At 34.3% G+C, this 22,139-nt stretch overlaps 1 protein-coding gene across 1 annotated transcript in view; it reads right to left on the minus strand.

Annotated features, from left to right (window-relative positions):
• LOC129227424 (pancreatic triacylglycerol lipase-like) overlaps window positions 1-22,139 on the minus strand; it is a 105,073-nt gene that overhangs the window by 9,985 nt on the left and 72,949 nt on the right. Inside the window, exons 4-6 of the mRNA XM_054861978.1 lie at window positions 17,491-17,722; window positions 16,170-16,394; window positions 4,476-4,712 (exon numbers count right to left, since the gene is read on the minus strand). Of these exons, the coding sequence (XP_054717953.1) occupies window positions 4,476-4,712; window positions 16,170-16,394; window positions 17,491-17,722 (694 nt within the window). The remainder of the gene's footprint in view (window positions 1-4,475; window positions 4,713-16,169; window positions 16,395-17,490; window positions 17,723-22,139) is intronic.

Raw genomic sequence — 22,139 nt, forward strand, 5'->3', positions numbered from 1 at the left:
TCATAATTGTGACATGGTAAATTCGCTACTGGAAGAAATAGTGAAAGTTCTCCTTTAAGGATGTTTTTTTTCCAATTAACAAATCATTTTTTTTTATTATTTAAAAATTCATGTATTTTTAATGCTATGCAACAAACTTTAAATAATTTGGGCCCCCTGAGGAAGACGGGGCTCCAGGCCCAGGCTTAGTTGGCCTGTGCAGTAATCAGGCCCTGCTTTCCCGTATTTAGAAACACGACGGGAAAAAACAGACAGTGCAGGGCATTCGTCTAAGTATGAGGCACTCGTATCCTCCAGTAGCACTAAGAGGACAGGTAGGGGTATTTACAATTTTAAAGCGAAAAAAAAATGGAAAAGTAGACAGTCATGCCCGGTTAAAAGTCTGAAAGCTGCAATTGCAGCACACGAGGTAAGCCAGGAATAAGTTGGGGCTCAAAGAAGAGAAAAAATCCAGGAAGATCAAAGATAAACTATACTAAACAAGCTTTTTAGGTTGCTACTGACCACAACCACTTGACCACCTGAACGGTCTAACTATCAGCCAACTAGGTAATGTTTCAACGATGGCATTTCTCGCTCGTTTGATAACACAGAAAAACATACAAAATTTTAACACACAAAAATTCCTTTTAGGTGCCTCAGTGGCCAAAAGGTCAGAAAGTTGGATTGAGGTGGTATCAGAGGCGTGCACAGGGGGAGAGGGAGAAGGGACACCGTTAGCCCGGACCCGAGCCTGAAGGGGGTCCGAGATTTTTTAAATGAGGGTAGAAATATATGGATGGACGTAAGGGTAAATAATATGGAATGGTTCCGTAAATGTCATTTGTGATGTGCCTAGAGATGAAAACAGTCGGGAAAAAACCGGAAAATTTCCGAAAAAAAACCGTGTTTTTCCGAAGGAGTAAATTTCCACTTCGGAAAAATTGAAAAAAAAAATGAATGTTTTCAACTTTTCAGGGTTTTAATTGAAATTTTCAACAAAAAGTGATTAGAAATTTTTCCCACTTAAATTTTGATGCAATTTCCTCCCCCCCTCCCGTTTTGTGTTAAAATACTGTCTAACCTTAATGCAAGTTTTTGTATGATAATATAATTAGCATATAGATCAAAAAAACGTTTAATAATATTTTTTGCAAAAAAGCTTAAAACAATAACTTTAGTGATGAATTTATTTTCCTTCTTCATGAAACAAACAAGCATAACATCAACCACAAAACTATGTTTCTGGTGACTGTGCGAATCAAATGTACAGGGTGCGGCAAAAATACTCGGGCAAGCAATTTTCCATGAACCTTTACTAAAAATGAATAAATCAACAAAACCAAAAATAATAATATGAGTAGACCTTTAGCAATCAATAAATTTAACTGGTTTCAAACTAGCAGCCTTTTGCAGTAATACAGAGATGCAACTCCTTATTGAATTTTTCATTCAAGGGCCACAAGTCCTTCAATCAATCCTATTCCCTATAAAGCAACTGGTTTAGAGAGTACGTGTAGTTTAGGGTAGACCTTCGATACCTAAATAGGCCATGCAGTGTAATAAATGGGATTGAGGTCTAGCGAGTAGAGCGTCCACTCAAAAGATAATATCATGTCAAAAATAGAGCGCCTTGCACCACTCTTGTCCTGTTGCTCATATGAATCGGTGTGGAGTTCTAGGAAAATGTAAAGTTTACATTGCTGAAGTGCTCTTAGGCCCACAGAAGTACAATAACTTCTAAAATGTCCTTCTGGTTCACTTTTTGATTCATTTTACGGCCCTCATTCACAAAAAACTAGAGATTTTTTTTCGCTTGTGCTGATTCTATCACAGACCAAGCCTGACTTCGGATTTTGGCGATATTTAACATTTTTTAAGATGCTTGGCTACAGACCAATTCTTATTGTTCTGGAGGATAAGAGCTGGTTGAATACTATCTCTTTCAGCGTAGCCTTGCGGCCCGTCTCAAACGTTTTTGGCATCTTTGGAGTCATACAAATGCCTGAACTTTTTGGAATTCGTAAAACTTCTGTTTGAGCTGTTTTTGCCCTTAGTCACACTTATCGGTCACAAATTCCCCATCTCACGAACGATTTCTCTCGTGTAAACCTAAGGATTTCATTGAACTCATTTTTGGATGACCTGACGATTAACTCAAATGTTCATTGTTCATTTTGTGAACTTTCCGGACATCGACCATCATTTCCAAGCCACTCGAAACAACATACTGTTACAAATTCTGTAAATAGTAATTATTGTAGCAACGTAACCTGTAAATAGTTTCCCGTAATGAATATACAGCCCCTATACATTCGGCTGAAGTATACGATCCCCTATTTTTCATTGATACAATTTGCGAAGGAAGAGAAATAAAATAACGGTCTACGATTTTCGAGAAGCACTTGGAATCTTGTGGAATATGAGAGCTCTCTTTTCGGTGTTTATAAAAGCCGTTACGCTGGATAAAAAGTTAGTTTCGATTGAGAATTTGTACTGAGAGTGTATTAGCTCTGTTTATTGCGAGGCATTTCGCCGTGTTGTTTTTCGTATTTGGAAGTAAATACGTGTGTAACCGTTGAGTTTACGGTGTTGTGTGATATTTGCTTAATTGGTGATGATTAATTTAGCAGTTGTTGACGATCTTTCCTGTACATAGTGTAAATAAATTTCCTGTGCTTTTAATCAAGAACTGTGTCGTCCTTTCAAGAAGGTTGGAAGCCGCACCGGATCCGTTACAATACTGTTTCAAATACTGTTTGTCGGGGTACAACAAGCAAACGAACTATCGTTCTACTTTTTTAAACAACTTAAAATAGCAAGTATTTTATTTAAATTGTAAGAAAACTGAAAAACAGTACATAAACTAGGAAATATATTGTAAACTATTTTCTAATAAAGTGAGAAACAAAAATAAATTAGGCGCTTATTAAAATGAAATTACTTTTCTTCCATTTGATGATACAATTTTCGTCCGATATATTTTTTTTTTTTTTTTTTGCCGCACCCTCTATACTGCTGTGCTAGGTAAAAAAGTGGAATTTGAAGTTGGGCTGAAACTGAGAAAGTGTTTTAAAATTTGGCTCTCCCGTATATTTGATTCTTATTTCTTTTTTCTTTCTTTTTTTAAGTCCTTGATCAAATGACCCTAAAACATTTTATTATGTAAAATACGAGACAGAGAACAACTTGGTTCTAATAACTCAGTTTTGTTCAAAAGTGCTGGTATGACTACGTTTACTACTGTGCTTAGCACGGCCATATGAATAAACTGAAACTCCAGTTTAAGTTTTGGTTCAGCTAAAGAAAAACCAATTTAGTTTTGATTTGGACTTAGACTGGGTTGGAAAAAATCAAAACTCAATAGCTTTTATTTTCAGGCAGTAACATTGTATTATTTTTCTTTCAAAAAAAAAAAAAAAAAAATCATGTTTGAAAGTCGAAAATTTCAATTAATATTTCAAGTTTCAAAGGCAATCTAAAATATAAAATGTAATATTTATGATTAGACACACATTACCCAATATTAATGGTTGAATGACGTCTGGACTTATTTCTGGTGTTTGACCATGAAAGCTCTCAGTTATAAAACAAAAAGGTTTTTTTTTCTAATTAATCTTATACCTTTATGTGTATTTCTGTCAAGCAGAAAAAGAAGATGTGTGGGTAGCATATATTTTTCAATGCTTAACCCTTTATATGTTCCAAGAAACACAGAGCTATTAAGAAACCCTAATTTTATTCATAAAGAAATCAAAATTTCTATTTTTTCGAAATTTTCCCGAAAAAAAACCGGTAAGAAACCGGTTTTTTTCCACCACTTCAAAATTTCCGGAAATTTTACATCTCTAGATGGGCCCCAAAAATTTCTGCGCCCGCCCCAGTGTGGTAGATTCGACTTCCACTCTCGCTGCCGCACGTACCCTTCTCAACGCTCTAAGTTCTTTCATTTTTTTAAAGCTGTATCAATAGACTGGTATTACAATATCTTAGAGAGCTGAGACGGATAGTTCGTATTGACCCAAAACTCCATCAGAACCCAAGCAGGGGCTCCAAATGCAAATGCAAATTTTTTAAACCGTGATGGCGATAAAGGAGCCAAATTCAGAATCCTAAATCCGTCTGATTTCTTGAACACAAGCTGACCTTTCATCATGGCAGTCGGAAGCTGAGGTCTCCATAGCTTTGTGGTAGAAGTTTATAAGCCAGAGGCTGTGGATTCGATACCCTCCTCGTCTTGGGTGTACCTTCCTTTTTATGCACTGTAAATGTTTCCGGTGTATTGTTCAAAGAATAAAATTTGGAATAACGTTGTGGATTATTGGAGGTGTAAGCTTCCCCTGAGAATAGCAAAATACCTCAATTTGTGTTATGAAATCAAATCTGCCGGATTTCGTTTTGTCTACAAGGAAGGCTCAATGTATAAATTTATTGGTCTGTGGACAAGGCATAAAACGTTCACCAGCAAAGAAAAGGGGTGTGAAAAAATCACTTACCGCAGAAAGGTTCTGTCTCCCTGGTGACGAGATAGAACTTTCCACGCGCATGCGGACTGCGGTCAGCGTAGTATCCCATGTTGACGCATCCTTGGCCCATGCACTTGAAACATTTGCCAGCCAGAAAGTTCTCGTAGCTGTCGCAGGGAAAGGCTGGAAATTTGCACGTAGGTACAATGGAATCGATGAAAAACCGAAAAGCTCGGCGATGGTTGCACAGACTTTGCCATTTTCCATCTGTAGAAGCACAGCAGATTTATAAGAGCAGTTAGAAGAAAAAATGGAAAATATACTTAAATCTAAAACATATGCATTATCAATGATTGTTAATAGCAAAACCGAAGTATAGCACATGTGAAAAATAGAACTGGCAAAACATACATTCTTGCGTACCGTCGTTTGAATTTTTTTTTTTTTTTTTTTTATTTGTTACTAGCCGACTGCGGTGACCAGCTGGTTCGCCTTTTTACGCTATTCGCCTTTCTGTTTGGTTTACTTTTCATTCACCTTCTTACGCCAAGTTCGCCTCCTTCGGCGGTTGTTTAAATAAGTTTGGCAGAAGTGTTAATTAACATATATCTATCTTTTTCCTATATTAATTTGAATAAAACATTTTCTATATCTATCTCCAGTGTGTTTTGTGCCATTCAACTTTTTACGAATAGATTGCCGCCTGCGGTGGTTATCTACGTACGCGAGCTACCTCTAAAGTTAATTGTCCGTCTCTACTTATTTTAACTCCCCCACAGATTCCCTTATCTAAACAAAGATTGCTCAAACAACCGTTAGCTTTATTTATTTAATTAAATAGCACAAAAAAGAAAAAAGCTCCTTCTCTTATGTTTCCGTAGTGTGTAAAAAGTAGCCTTTGCAAAAATAAATAAATAAAAACTCTTTATTTTAATTCAATAAAACACGCACAAATATGAAACGTTGTAACGTAAAATAGAAACAGCAAAACGTCCAGAAAGGAGGGGGATGGAAAAAGAAAGAAATAAAACCCCTCAATGTAAAAAAGCCAAAGAAAAAAGCAAGCGCTTCCGTTAGATCACCTGGTCATGACGTCGTAAAATATAGAAGTAAGCAATAGTAAAAAAAAGGAGAAGATAAGCTTATAGTGACTAAGATTCGAATCTTCAATATCGAATCGAAATCCAGGTTGTGACGTCAGCAGTATATGCGAAGACTTTTTCTTCGATCCAGCATGAAGATTTGATGATGTTGTTCTGCATTTAAAAAATTGTTTAAAAAAAAGCTATAGCGTATTTTTGAAAACTATTTTTCTCTGAAGAGGGTGAAATGTTTTCACTATTACATACAGTAAAACTTGTGAAGTTGACCACTCTTGTAATTTGATCACCTGTCTAAGTTGACCACTTTTTTCAGGCATGGAACTAGCCCTTATCATATAAATCAACCTCTGTAAGTTGACCACTAAAGTAGTGCACCGCAGGTGGTCAACTTACACAGGTTTCACTGTATTTAGTTTTCAGAAAAGAATATTTTATACTTTTCGCAGGATGAGTTTAGAAAAAAATTAAACCCAGGAAAAAATGCAAAATAAAAGCTTTTTCAAAAATTCATTAAAAAATGCAAAGATTGGTCTATCTTCAAAATATTTTCGGTCTTCATATTCCAAATTAAATTTCCTACACTATAGTACAAAAAATATTTGTCTGGCGCAAGTGCTTGGGGGTCCGTAAAGTAAAAAGTGTTAAAAATCACATAAAACATTGAGAATCTTTTTTTCTAATTAAAATATCAAAAATCGGAGCCAGAGGTGCACACCGTCGGTAAAAATTGCACCTGTGTACTAAATGTCACTAAGTTAGGCCTTGCCGTTTTCCCAGGATGCGAGCAAAACATACACAAAAACAAACATCTTATCTTGTTATATGTATAGATTCTTATTTTATTTGATTTTACGAATGGTGCAGGGAATAAAAAGTTCAGACTATTTCATCAAGTTTGAGCTCTCCAAACATGGAACCAGTTTGCATATGCAAAATTCTGCGAGTGGAGAATTTTTTTTTTTTTTTTTTTCAAAATCAAATTTTCAATTTTAACATTTACTCCTCCGAAACCAGAATCGTTTCATTTTGTCACCGCATTTTATGTTTACAATGAGAATGATTTAAAAAAAAAAAAATCTTGGGCAGCATATCTTAATTTCTTCCAGCACTTAAGTTGAATCCTTTTAGTATCCACTTTCTCGTGGAACGTTTTTCTACAATCGTATAGCTTAAATGCAACATTCTAAAAATGATTTACTTGCAAATGAAAATTATGTCAAATAACGCTTGTTATCTTTATAAGTTAACATTAGGCCAGGGGCGGCAAATAGGGGGGTCAAGAGGGGGCGGTCGCACCCCCAAATTTTTTGAGAGGAATGATAAAAAATGAGCAACTTCAATTTACGTAAATCACAAAACTGTTCATGAAAATAGAATCTTACTGGTTCTCCGTAATTATTGATGAAACTTGACCCGTTTCCAAATATGAGCAAGTGTTTTCTGTTTTTTGAATGATTTATTAGAAATTCATCAATCCTTTATCGGACTTTTCAGAACAAAAAAACTGATGAAGAATCGTGGTTAGTTTTAACTAAAGACGTAATTTCCTCATATAGGCTAAATATTTCATTCTTGTGTGCTCTCTGCAATTGTGATTATGAGGCCCGTGCAGTGGTGTGGCTGCATGATTTTCACAACAAAATGCCTTGGAATTTTACATTCATTGTTACGCTCAAATTTTAAGTGTGTCTATTTAATGAGTGTTCACCACCATTTTCTTTTTCCAGAAACACATTTCAGCTACTCAATGCATAATATCATTTTATATTATGCTTCTTAAAAATACATACTATTGTTGAAAAAAATATCTCACATCAACAAATATCTTTCCTGGGGCCTCTTTAACTATGCAATCTCGAAGTGACACAAGAGGGTCTTCAAGAGACAACACAAGATGGTTTTTATACCATAAAAATCCTCCTCGATAATTTCAAAGCAGTGATTTTAGAAAACGACCCTTTCAATAATGAAAAAGCTGCTGTCCTTTAACACATCTTCGTTTGAATGCTTATTCGCTTTGTTTGTATTGGGGAGAGTTTTTGAACAATGCTTTACTCTATCAAAACATCTTCAATCAGCTAAACGTAATTTTTGGAATGTTCAAGCTTCAGTCCAAACTACAATTGAAACTATTAATAAATTTCACGCAGATGTATATTTCAACCAAGCGTGGATCATTTCAAAAAAATTCTTACTCCAAGATAATTTTTAAAAAGCGCAAAGAATATTCAAATGACTTTAGAAGAGGTGACCAAAATGCATATTGATTTAACATATTGTATAAAATAATAGAATCAGTTTCTAATAAAACTAGCACAAGATTTGATGATAAATATTTTCTCGTATTGTTAGCTCTCTATTATCTGGACTGGATATTGAAAACAAAAAATAAAATGTTTCAATTATGAGTAGAATTTATAGCATGAGGCAAGAAGAATTGTTTAGAGACTAAACTAGACTAGACTGTTCAATGATGAAAAATGAAGACCATAACAATTTTTAAAGTTACCAGGGTGATTTTTACGAGCAAGATGTGAAACGTGTGTTTTCATACGTAACTTTGTTACTTCAATTATTTTTCAACTATTCGTATCAGTTCAGCTAGTAGAAAAAAATCATTTTCGTGTCTGAGGAAAATAGAATTATTTTCGAGGTACAATAGGGACAGAAAAAAGAAAAAAAATTACTGAAAAAGAGTATGACATTGGGCATTGATGGATTAGTAACCTGATTTCCTGTTCTTCCGTATTTTAAAGATCAAACATCAAAACTTTATTAAAAGATGAAAACTGTAGTATCAAGATACTTTGTATGATAACATATTATAAAATAAATTAAAAATTTTGTCACAATTTTTTTTATATTAATTCTAAACCCATATAATGATTACTTGCTGTTAGCCAATATGTGTTTTGTTCCATACTGAGATAATTCATATTTAAGAAACTCGACCACCCAAACGAAATGCTGAAATGCCGCCCCTGCATTAGGCTTTATGTATGAAAGTTTTTCTCATGTCAAGTTTAGAGTTAAATCTGTTGTGATATTTATTTTAGTCGAGACAAAGTTGAGAACCAAGTTTCAACAATACATACAAATGGTGAAAATGCCATTAAATATCGTTTCAGTAAAAGTTTCATTTATGTACTAACACAATCGGAATGTCGTATATTGATAATAAATGGGTATTTGATCCACAATTCCTTTTAAAAATTTCCCCGCAGTTCATTGCAAAAGTACTGACTTAAAGCTTTACTTAAACACAGTAAAAACGATTCAGAAACATTCCTGGCAATTAATGGGCAGCTGATGTGCCCAATTTCTGCCAGAAACATATCTGGAAAAAAACAGGAACGTCCTCCAGAAAAAATCAGTAACTTTTCTGAAATTAGCATAAATTTTTCTGAAGAATATGGAGATCAGTATGGTCACCAGTCAAGGGAAATTCGATGAGATTAATACAATTGATAAGAACCTTCCGGAGTTTCTCCAGACGCATTAATACAACACGACCAAATCTAAGGCAGAAATGCAAGTAAGAACCAGGCATCTTCTTTGCCTGCAAAGCTGCAGCTATCCCGAGATTTATTCGCTCTCATTGGCAGCTTTGTCAACCTGGACGGGAAGTTGACAAAGTAAAGACGATACACTTAATAAACACACTCAGTCAATCTTTAAACTGGTAGCTAAAAATAACTTTTTGACCAGTGAGGAGTGTGCAACTTGAAGCAATTCAGAAAACCTTTTTTGCAAATATACTTGATTTTACAGGGAAATAGGTGAAAGTCCGCGAAATCCCGCAGCGTTCCACGCGCGAATTTTTATTCAAATCTGTTGCCAAAGGCTATAACTAGGGTCATGCCTTAGAACAGCGTTTTTGAAATTGTGTTGCTTGGGGTTCTTTGGAGGTCCTTCAGGAGTTCTACGAAACTTGCAGTCTTTGGTAAAATTCAATTTACCCACTTAAAAAATTCATAAAACTGAGATTCATTTCAAAAAAAAAAAAAAACGAAATGTCACTGTTATTTCCGCAGCGTTCCACGGAAATAACAGTGACATTTCGTTTTTTTTTTGAAATGAATCTCAGTTTTATGAATTTTTTAAGTGGGTAAATTGAATTTTACCAAAGACTGCAAGTTTCGTAGAACTCCTGAAGGACCTCCAAAGAACCCCAAGCAACACAATTTCAAAAACGCTGTTCTAAGGCATGACCCTAGTTATAGCCTTTGGCAACAGATTTGAATAAAAATTGCCTCATTCGTGTTCCTCTTCATCCACAAAATAGCATTATTTTGTCGCCTCCCCATCAATTAAACAGTGTTTGAATTGCCGCCAGATGCCTGATGCTAATGATTATGCATCACATGCACTTGAACTTGTAACCTTTCAGGAGTTTTATCAATCTCTTGAGTTCAATATTAATGATCGCGATTGAATGTCAGCAGATTGATTTGGCTTTAAGATGAGAATACATTTTCTTGACAGGGCATTGATTAAATCATAGTTCATTGCCCAGGAGGTCACAGGTAGCGTTCGACTTTGAAGAAGTTTCACTGTATCAATTCAAAGTGCATTGAGATGAATAAATCGCACAGGTGGAGACTTATTAAAGACAGTTTAAGATGTTAAACAAAAGGATGTCACTAAATATGCTGATACTAGCTGCGTGCCCGGCCTTGCACGGGCTACTTAAAAAATGAAAGAGATGTCCAATTGATGTTTTTGTATTACTCTGACATCAGTTTCTAAAGCACTAAGGAGTAAATAAATACGCGTAATGCAAGGTTTTCAAAACACCAGTAGAGCATATTTTTGGCAAAAATCTCTTTAACGTTAATCATAGTTATCAATGATACAAGTTATGAGTATTTTCAATTAGCACAAAAGATGAAAATATATGCATTATCAACTATAATCTGTGCTCACGTTAAAATGAATTACATCTGATAGACTATATCTGAAACTATTTATGTACAATTACAATCAGTTTTTTACATAGAATGACACATACTTTTTGGTTGATTACGTGAAACTAAAGCACCAAGACTAAATAACTACTAATAAGCATTAATTTAATACCAAGTCATCAGATTCCAATTTAGCTTTAGTTAAAATCCTTAAAAACAATCTTTTTTGTTCAGCTCTGTTTCACATAGAAATCCAAACAATCTTAATTTAATATGTTCTTTTAACGATATAAACTGTATTTTAAAAATAGAAACAGGAAAGAAAAAGAGACTTGTTACAATTCGAAAACTCATCCATGTGACGGGAAAAAGTCCAACAAAATAAACATAATTAGTCGCACATCCTAAGTGTACCAAAATATGAGGCCGGTGAATGATAAACTTACACTACTATCAATAAACATAGCTAAAGAAACAACTTTCATATGCTGAAAAGAGTTAAGAACGTTGAATGTAAAAAATAAAAAAAGGACAGACGATAAAATAAAGGCTATGTCCGAATAGAGCAACAAATTTTAAACTAATTTAAAATGAAATTCTAGATGGAAACGTTGTTTTAAGATTTGGACAGCAGTCAAAAAAATCTCTTTTAAAACAATTATTAGAATTTTACTTGCTCACGCATATGCAAAATGGCAACAGGAAAGAAATAAAAATTCCTGAATAACGTTATGCTAATTAACGTTTTAATTAATATCTCCGCTAATTAAAGTCGCACAATTACGAGATTGGTCCTATTGTTTTCTTTGGAAAATTTCGAATTGATCGGTATCTCGTTTGACTCTCGATTCGCAGCGGTTCTCAAAAAGATCGATCTTCAGACAGACAGACAGACAGACGGACGCGAACAGATTTTAATATATAGTAGAAGATAGAATGAAATTCTAGATGGAAACGTTGTTTTAAGATTTGGACAGCAGCCAAAAAAATCTCTTTTAAAATAATTATTGGAATTTTACTTGCTCACCCATATGCAAAATGGCAACAAGAAAGAAATAAAAATTACTGAATAACGTTATGTTAATTAACGTTTTAATTAATATCTCCGCTAGTTAAAGTTGCACAATTGCGAGATTGGTCCTATTGTTTTCTTTGGAAAGTTTCGAATTGATCGGTATCTCGTTTGACTCTCGATTCACAGTGGTTCTCGAGAAGATCGGTCTTCAGACAGACAGACAGACGGATGCGAACAGATTTTAATATTATAGTGGATTTTAATTTTTAAATAAAAGTTTTGTTCAATCCATCCGGTCGGATACATACTTAATCCTTTTTCGGGAATTTTGAACTTTGATGGTTTTTAATTTTCACCATTTTGAATATGAAGAACCATTATGTATGATTTTTGAAGTATGAACACTCTAAAAAATGTTTTCGTATAAAAAAAATAGTAACTTTTGTGTATATAGTGGACGTGGCAGTACAGTCAAACATTTTTAAGAACCAAAAAAAAAAAAAAAATTTTTTTTTGAAAGTTGCTACTTTAGATTCTGATACATAATGGTATCTTACATTTACACAAAAAAAAAAAAAACTAAAAACCAAAGTTTAAAATTACAAAAAAAAAAAAAAAAAAAAAAGCGCAAATGTATGCGAGCAAATGGATTGAGCATGGGACAAAGTTGCAGTGGCATAGTTAAGGGGAGGGGGAGGTCACACCGCTCCCAAAATGAAGCAACAAAACTATACTTAAGAACACACATGCAACGCCTAAAATTGTCCATTTCGACCTTCAATTTCGAAAAATTTCATATGAACCCCTGACGAAAAATTTCTAGCTACGTCATTGCAAAGTAGTGATATAAAGATGGTATGAGAAAAAAAAAACTTTGTCAGATAAGCGCTCAGCATTTTCTGAACATATGCCCTCTCATGACAAACTTTTCTATAAATGTTGAGATAAATATTAGCGTTTCTTACATAGTGTTCCGAGAAACTCGTTGTTCCACGGAGATCATTCAAGGGTTCCACGAAACTTGCGATCTTTCTTTCAATAGAAATTAGTCAATTAAAAAAATGATTAAAATATAGGGTTTGAGTGAAGCTGTGTGAATCAGCATTTCTGAATCAATAGCACAGAAAACATTATAATTAATTACGGATTAAAAATCCATTTCTTGTTAATGTACACTGTAAAAAAAATCCGAGACGTTACTAAGTATTTCCGTGTAACGTTTTGGGATTTCAATGGTTTTTATTCACTTCCTGGAAATATCAAGTACAGGCCGAGGACTGCTGATGGCCTTTAAAAAAAGTGAGAAAGGTGACAACTTTGAAAACAAAGATGACTAAAAGGTGACAAAAAAGTAACTAAAAGGTGACCAAAAGCAATTTGTTAAGAACTCAAAAAACAGAAAAGGATTATCCCTTTTTACTGACTTTTACCAAAATAGCCTATATATTTCTTGTAAAAATTTCTTTACAATTTTGGAAATAAATATTATAGAGCTAGAAGTAGTAAAATAAAAATTTTAAGACATTTTCAAAAAACTTTCAGTGTAAACTCTATGTAACCTTATTATATATATATATATATATATATATATATATATATATATATATATATATATATATATATATATATATATATATATATATATATATATATATATATATATATATATTTAATCAACATAATAAAGCTTGAAATTGTGAAGTTAAGAGCAAGATGATGCATTTCTTGAACATATAATTTATGTTATTCAATCACATTTTTAGTATTGTTTTTTTCTCTTTTTTTAGCTTGTTGAAAAATTATCAGCATTCTTTCTTTTTTCTTAGTAAATACAAAGCATAAATATTAAATCGAAAAAGTCTTGACAGTAGAGAATAACTGAGAAAACCAATTTGAAAAATCAGACTTTAACAAAATGATAATTGTACTTACAATGCAAAAATAAAATGATGTTGAAGTATGAAACTGAAAATATCATTTCATATGCCTGAAAATGTTCATGATTTTTTCTTTCTTGTTTTATTTATTTATTATTTTTTTAGCAAGCTCTGAAAATATTCCATGACATGTCCATGGGAGGTAAAAAATGTAGTGTTAAATCAAGCTATTAATAATTACAAATACAAATACAAAAGTGACGACCAGCAACAGGCTCTGGGCCCAGCTAGACTGGTCCTAGTCAATTTACAATCCCCAACTTATCAGGCTTAGGAATAAAAAATAATGCTGAATAAGCAGGAATACTATCATGGTCTCTTCTGATTTGATAAAAATAGGGCTCATAATGATAGCGATGTGAGGGTACTTTTGTTTTTTTTCAATCGGGACTCATTTGTTAGATGCGTTGGTTGACTGTTTTTTTTATTTCTTTTCTTTTTTTTTAAACATAAATTTATTCCTTATTGAATCTAGGAAAATAATATCACATTTATCAAAAATACTGTCGTAGTGCATTTTGTTTCAAATAGGTCTACAGCAGTTTTTTTGTTCCAATTCAATAAATAAACACTAACCGCCACTTATAAAATCTCTGGATTACAAAATCAGCAGCTTTTTAAAATGAATGTGGAAGAACCAAATCATTACATTACCAAACCATGTTAAAACCGTACTTAAAAAAAATCAATCTCGCCGTTACATAAAATAAAGCTTTTAGCTAGCATCTGCTTCTAAAAGCTTTATTTTTACTGGAACTAGCTATATAAAGCATTGAAACCTAATAAAAAAAATTTCGGAGATTCTCTGAGACACACCAAAAAAGGAAATGTTAAGAAATGTTTACACAAACCAAGTTCACTTCGCACTTGCGCAGCAAAAATAAAACCCAAACTAACCATTTCTGTGCAAACACAAAGTGAAACTATAAATACAAATCAAAACTTTTCACTATTCCGCGCTCAAAGAAGACATCGAGGCACGCCTCCTTAACCCATCACCCCTTTTCCAAATCGAACCGCTTGTGGCTGCTTAGTCGCGACTTTCGAAGTCAGTAAAAGTAAAACAAGCAAGTAACACACCTAGCTAGAGATGAGCGTGAGATTCAGAGACTTCAGATGACGTCATTTGATAAACACGGAAGACTAGAGCCACTATATAGATAGGCCAACGCATCAGCTTAAGTTTAGCCATTTTGGATCGGATTTTTCATTGTTGCACTGCTTGGGTTACCACAGCAAAGTTTCGGATTTCACCAAATTTGCAGAAAATAATATTTTATTTTATAAACAATTCACGTGCCGCTAATAATTGCTTACAGAGAACAATCACCAACGCGATAACTCGCCACAAAAGACAACCACTCAAATACGCGCTCCGATCCAAAAAGGCTGATCTTAAGCTGATGCGTCGGCTCGTATATATAGGGGCCTTACGGAAGACAACTTGCATTCGATGACCGCTTGCTCAACAAAGTGTGTAGAAACAAATTGCACAGCTGAACTTTAGTCGAACAACACTCTGTGGCCAGAAACACGATAGGAAACAAAATGGCGTTTAGACGAGACTTGCGGAAAATGCGTCTGACGGTCGAAGGGGGATAGATAGACTGGTTCTGCTCATAGGGTGCAATTGCAAGCAATAATAATTAAAAAAAATCCTGGATTTTCCGGTAGCAAAGCTATTTTTCTTAAACAACAACAAAGTGGAGGGGGAGGGGCATATTTAATTCTACTTTTTTAATTAATTTCACTGTTAAAGCTATCATTCAGATACTTTTCAAGGATTTAATTATTTAAAAAAAAAATCCTAAGACATTTCAAGAAAGGTGAGAAAGGTGACAAAAGTTGCAAAAGGTGACTAAAAGTAACCAAATTTTTAAAAGGTGAGAAAGGTGACTGACTCCTCGGCCTGCAAGTATCATTGTCAAAAAGTTTCCCGAGTTGCTACAAGTTGCAGGAATGCAGACTTATCTCCGTTGCAAAAAACATTTATAGCTCCCAGTTTAAAGATTAACTGAGAGTATTTATAAATTGTATCGACTTTAAATCAACTACTGCGCGTCCTGACTGATTAAGCTCCCAAAGGGAGCCAATAAGTCTTTGGACAACGTAGCTTTGCAATGAAGTAAGATGCTCGATACTTACATGCAATTCTGGCTTAGCTTCGGCCGTGATTGTAATACAGTCTATGGAGTTATGTTATCATTACCTTAGATTCCTCTGAAGTTGTAGAGACACGACTGGCTCTAAACGGGAAGATTTCTGGATTTTTGAGGATAATTTCAAGAAGGTTACTGAATTTTAGCGGAAAACATTCCTAGTTTTTGCGAGATATGTTTCTGGCTGAAATTGGGCACATCAGCTGCCTTTTATTTTCCAGGAACGTTTCTGAATCGTTTTTACAGTGTATGACTTGCAATTATTCTAGTACAAGAATACGAAATTTTATTGAAACGAGTTGATGATTTCACCATTTTCAAAATGAGGTGTTATAATTCGTACTTTTTGTTCGATTTTGAAGTTTTGCATAATTTATTCAAAATGTTTAATAATGACATATTTAATAACACTCTCTCTTGTGGTTCTATGAGGAATAAATGGAAATACATTTCAGATGTCATTTCTTATTGAAACACCCTTTAGATATTTTAATAAAGAAATTTTTCCCTTTTCATTCCTCGTTGCTTTTCCATTGAAATATCTCAGATACAAAAAAAGAATTTTAGCAATAATAAAAGAATTATCTTATACATGTTACTTACAAATAATGTCTGTGACAGCCCCAATGAAAACATTGTTGCAGCCAATTTGAACACGACCCCCGTTCGGGTAGAAATCAACGTGCCCGGAAGCTTCGAACATCCCCAATCCTCCCTTCAGGAAACTATTGCCATTAGAATGGATAACATCAACGAATGTGGCATCACTGGGGTCCAGTCTGATTTTAGAATCGTAACCTTCGAACAACGGTGACGCAGGATCCAGACCTAAACACACAGAAAGAAGTGAAAAAATATAAGAGTTTATTGTATTTCGGCTAAAATACTGTCATTTTAAGAAGAAACATATGTACAGGTCGCATATAAACAACCCTTACTTACTAGAGATCATGTAAAATGTGGAGACTGCTGATTGGTTACCTCGTGAATGCGTCATTAATATTCTGAAAAGCTTGTTTTGCAAGTTCTAATTATTGTTTCATTTTGAAACAAGAAGACATGTCTTCTAGACATTATTCGAAGGGATGGGGAGAAATAAAAACATTCAAACGCGAATTGAGAACTTACGAGGAATGAAATTAGTTGAATCTGTTGGATGGGGGAAAAACATGGCTGACACATTCGTACCGAATGACCACTCAAAAGCCTCAAAACTATTACAATGTCCCTAGCTGAGTAAAGGTTGTTTATATGCGTACAGGTCACTGCAGACATTTGTGAAAGTGAAGACCCATATGATAATGACCACTGTGACTTCCCAAAAATTTCTTTATGCGGCAAATGTTGTCAGACGATTCCACAAAATTATCATCATTCGGCAAAATTAAGTGGAAAAATTATCAATCAAAAGCACAGAGCATAATTGTAAAGTTACTATGTTCGAGAAAAATATCTACCGAATTTATAGATTTTGGTGTCGAAATAATCGAGACCACTGCAATAATGCATCTGGTCAGGAGTGCCCATCCCCCCAAGTTCAATGGCGCAAATCCCCCCCCTCAAATAAAATTCTCAACCCTCTTTTTCTTTTTTATTTTTTAGCTTTCTTTTTATTTATTTTTATTGTTTTAAATATTTTATTTATTTATTTATTTTTAATTATTATTATTTTATTAGAAGTTCTGTGTTACGCCAATTACATAGACACACACACACAAAATAAATACATGAATGAAATAAAAGATAAACAGAATAAAATAAAAAATAATAAAATAATGAATTGAAATTAATCAATAAACAAAGTTAAATAAATAAATTTTAAAAATCACCCCCCCCCCGTTTTTGATGGCCCAACTTGCGCCATTATATCCCCCTGGTATCTCCCCCTGGAGTATCTGGTACTCCATTTGATGGAAGGACTAACCTGTAATGCGACTGATGTTGCGGCATTCCATGCCCGCAAATCCTGCCACGTGTGCCCCTAGCGAGAATCCTATAAGGTGATAGTCTTGGTTCGAGATACCTCTCTCATAGTTGATCATCCGCATGAGAGCGGCCAGTTGCTTCCCAACCAACTGCGTATTGGCTGCTGCTTGGACGTAGTTGGGTAGGGCGGATCCTTTTTCCCAGTCAACCACTATCACATTCACGTCTTCCTAAAAATATAAAAATTAAAACAATTAATGGGAAAAGGGAGGGGGGGGGGGTGACTCTAAGTATGCTTTAAGATGCAGCCTAAGTCAGGTTTCTGCTGTTCACTGTAACAAATTCCGAAAAGTTACGGATTAGTTTCGAGCGGTATACGCCCAAAATGTCGCGGCCAAAATGTCGCGGGACAAAATGTCGCGGCCAAAATGTCGCCGGTCCAAAATGTCGCCGGTCCACAATGTCGCCGGCCCGAAATGTCGCCAGTCCAAAATGTCGCCGGTCCAAAATGTCGCCAGTACAAAATGTCGCCGGTCCAAAATGTCGCCGGCCCAAAATGTCGCCGGTCCACAATGTCGCCGGTCCACAATGTCGCCGGCCCAAAATGTCGCCGGTCCAAAATGTCGCCGGTCCAAAATGTCGCCGGCCCAAAATGTCGCCGGTCCAAAATGTCGCCGGCCCAAAATGTCGCCAGTCCAAAATGTCGCCGGCCTAAAATTCGCTAGTGTACGAAAAATGTAAATGTACGTCGATGCTTTCCAGCATAAAAGTTGCGAAAGAATATTAATTGCCTTTCAAAGTAAGTTCCTTCAAAAATGCAAAACGTTTTCTCCTGTCTTAATTCGTAAACATCAGATTAATTCCAGAAAATTAATAGTTTTCAGAAAAACATACGTTTTTCTGTATACTATAACAAACGTAAACATGTGAAAGGCTGCTGCAACGGAATTCTCTTTCTCGTTTAATCTGATTAATAATAATACTCAAGATGTAACATAAAGGATCAAGATGTAACGCAAGGATTCAGACAAAAAATTGGTATGGAAGTAAAACTAAACTGTTCTAAACGTGAATGAAAGAATAGTGAGGCGCAATTTGAATATGGCGAGAGAATAGGCGGTTTGTATTTTTTGGCGTAATGAAGTAAAAACAAATAACTCCTTCACTCTAGCATATTATTACGGTAGCGACAGGTCAGTCATTTAGGGGATCAGTCGGAATGGCCCTCGACTTTGGATTTTTTTTTATATACAAGTGGGAGTGGTTTTTATAGCAATCCTATGAAATTTGCATTGGTTATACACTGTAAAAAATCTCGGAAAACTCTCTGAATATATAAAAAAGTTTTCCGTAATACACAGATTCGTACGCCCTCCGCAGTTTTCTGCTATAATCAAAAACGTTTCCGTATAGCAAGAAAGTAAGAGTCGACGCATGCGCAGCTCGCAATTTTATAGTCCAGCAGCAAATCTAAACTGAAACTTTCGAAAGCACGCAATGAAAACAAGTGCTGACTCATGTATGCGAAGTAACACTCATCAAGGGGATTAGTAGAAGTTTTGTTCCTCGCATGAATTCACTGAAGATAATTCTAAAGTCTTATATTTTCTTGCATATGTATCGTCATAAGATTGAATTTGAAGCTATGTCACTTATTTTTAAGTACGAAGTGCAAATTCTCGACGCATGCTCGCGGAAGGAATACAAACTGAAATTGAAAACCAAATAACTACCGAGAGGACGCCATGTAAATTCATTGCGTCGCATAACTTGTGTAGGTAATTTACTTTTTTCTTGGATACTTTTCTTCTTTCTACCAAATGGGTAATTTTTGTTGGCAGAATTTTATTCTGTCATAAAAATCACCTTTTTGGTGACCAAAGCCTGCAAAAGACCACCACCGACGAATAGGTAAGTCGCTTTGCAACTCTATTACTTTAAAGAGATTTAGTTCATATAAATCTCGTTAAAAAAAACTATTTTCTTCAGTATTATTTTTTCGTTGTGAACTATTGCAATTTGAAAATATTTTACATTACATAGAACACATATTTAAAGTGCAAGTGTGTCTAGTTTTATTCTGTAAAATTTATGAATTGAAGATTATAAAAAAATTTAAATATGTGTTATTGTGTACTTTGTTCTTATGTGTCAATCTCAGTTAATATTTGGCTATGTATCAAGCATTATGAATTAAATGTTACAATATGCAAATTGTCAGGTTTGATAGTTCGTCTTTAAGGTTGCATGTTTTCATTCTCTTGTAAACAGTGTAGCTAGATTGTATGAAGTAAAAAAAAAAAAACTATCTCTTGTAATTAGGAACATAGTGCTTCAGTATTATCTAAATGACGATATCTCTTTAAATATTTGCATTAGCGAAACGCTTTAAATTAGTTAAATGTGTATTAATTTATTTAACAAATAGATACATATATGTATTTAAAAGTGTCTTCATTTTTTTCGTTTTACGAGCCTCAATTTTACCAAAAGCAAAAAAAAAAAAAAAAAAAAAAAAAAAAAAAAAAAAAAAAAAAAAAAAAAAAAAAAAAAAAAAAAAAGACTTAATAAAACAATTTTGTATTTTTACACCATATTAAAGTATTTGACTTATAATTTATATGATACTTTGATTTATAATGTATGTGATACTTTGATTTATAATGTATATGATGTTGCTTTTTCAAGGGGGGTGGGCGCTTCATAGCATTTTATGGGTGCACCATCATTTTTATGGTGGGGGAGGGGTTATTCTCGTATATATGAAATGGAATAATCATGTAATAGAGTTCAATGTTTTAATAAATAAAATATATAATGCATTTTGCGCACACTGTAAAAATAAAATCAGTAACCTATTTTGAATAAGTATTTATATTTGTGATGAGCTGGAAAAGGGCAAGAACAGAAGAATCAACCCGAATGGTTCCAGCAGGGGGACTTGGTGTCATATTTAAATTCATCAATTTCTCTGTTGGTACTTTTCGGTACACTTTGTTCGTCAGAGAAATTGACTTGAGGTGAACGAATTCCGGAACGCGAAGGGTAGGTAAGTCCTGTCAAATTTTATCCGAAGATAAAAGCTATCAAGTTTGATACAAGATATGTTTTTAAGTTCTGCATTAAAAATACAATATGTTGATAGTTTTGTCTTGAAAATATTGAGAGAAAAACTGAAGTTTAAGATTGTTTAACAAACAATCCCCACTTTTCAGAAGGTACCCCCACTCCAATTCCCCGACGATTTTGTGATTAGGAATGAAACTACTAGATTATTTCATAATTTTTCAAAAATTTATAACTGTGCATATGTTATGCTGTTAACCATGCTATTTGTCATTAGAAATTCCAAAAAAAAAAAAAAAAAAAAAATCCACGAATAATTCTAAAATTGCTTGTATTATTGCTCTTAGATATGAAAGAATTGAAACTGATATGGTATGCAATACTATAATAAAGAATTATGTTTTAGAAAAAATCACGGAAAAAGGATTCTGAAATTCTCGGAAACGTTTTTGAAAATTGTTTGCAGAATTCCGAAATACTCGGAAACGTTTTCGAAACTTTCATGAACCACAGCTGCACAGAATACTCAGAAACATTTCTGGAAATTACGGAAAGAGGATTCCGAAATACTCAGAAACGTTTCTGAAAATTACAGAAAGAGGATTCCGAAATACTCAGACACGTTTCTGGACATTACAGAAAGAGGATTCCGAAATACTCAGACACGTTTCTGGACATTACAGAAAGAGGATTCCGAAATACTCAGAAACGTTTTTGAAACTTTCATGAACCACAGCTGCACGATATACTCAGAAACGTTTCCGGATTTTTTTTACAGTGTACATACGCCCGTTATCCTCCCTCTCCCCTTTCACTGGAAAAATTCGAAATCACGGGCCAGGGTGGAAATAAAGTAGAAAAGTATCTTAATGAAATTTAATTTTCTCATAGATTTATCAACATTACCCTAAGAACTGTAAAAAAAAAAAAAAAAAAAAAAAAAAAAAAAAAAAACTACGTTTTCAGTGAGATATACGTTGGTTAAAGTAAGATCAAAACTGCCGTGGGAACTCCCATCTCTAATGAGTAAAATTCTGAAATTACGTCGAAATGTTCACCGTCAAATCTTTTGAAATCAATGAAACCCGTAACTGCTAAAACAGGTGTCTTTCACTCAAATTTTTGTAAACGACTCTACGCGGTGACAAATATTTTCAATTCTCAACATTCATGAAATTTATATATTCGATAGAACATCAAGGGACAATTTCAGAACAGCTATTTTATTGAAGGTTTTCAAGAGGATACTTTCATGCATGCGAAGTAGCGCTTGTCAGCTAATCACATTTTCCAATTTTAAATAGAAAAGAAAAAATTTCATAATGTAGTGTGAAATAACTGATATCAATGAGATTGAAATACACAGCCAGCTCAGACAATTCCAGCCGAGGACTGCAGTTTCGTGCTTATTAGCACTCATCAGCCCGGCATAGGAAACTGACTGAACTGGAGATGGAAAACCTCTTAAGGAAGCCAAGAGTGCCAAACAAACTGGTAGCTAATATAGAATTAGCAGACCAGCCGAGTGACCGAAGCAATGGTTCGGTTCAACTCGAAAATTGATGGCAAGATGGCTAATGG

Source organism: Uloborus diversus, chromosome 8 (genome assembly GCF_026930045.1).
Source record: "Uloborus diversus isolate 005 chromosome 8, Udiv.v.3.1, whole genome shotgun sequence".
NCBI classification, from domain to species: Eukaryota; Metazoa; Arthropoda; class Arachnida; order Araneae; family Uloboridae; genus Uloborus; species Uloborus diversus.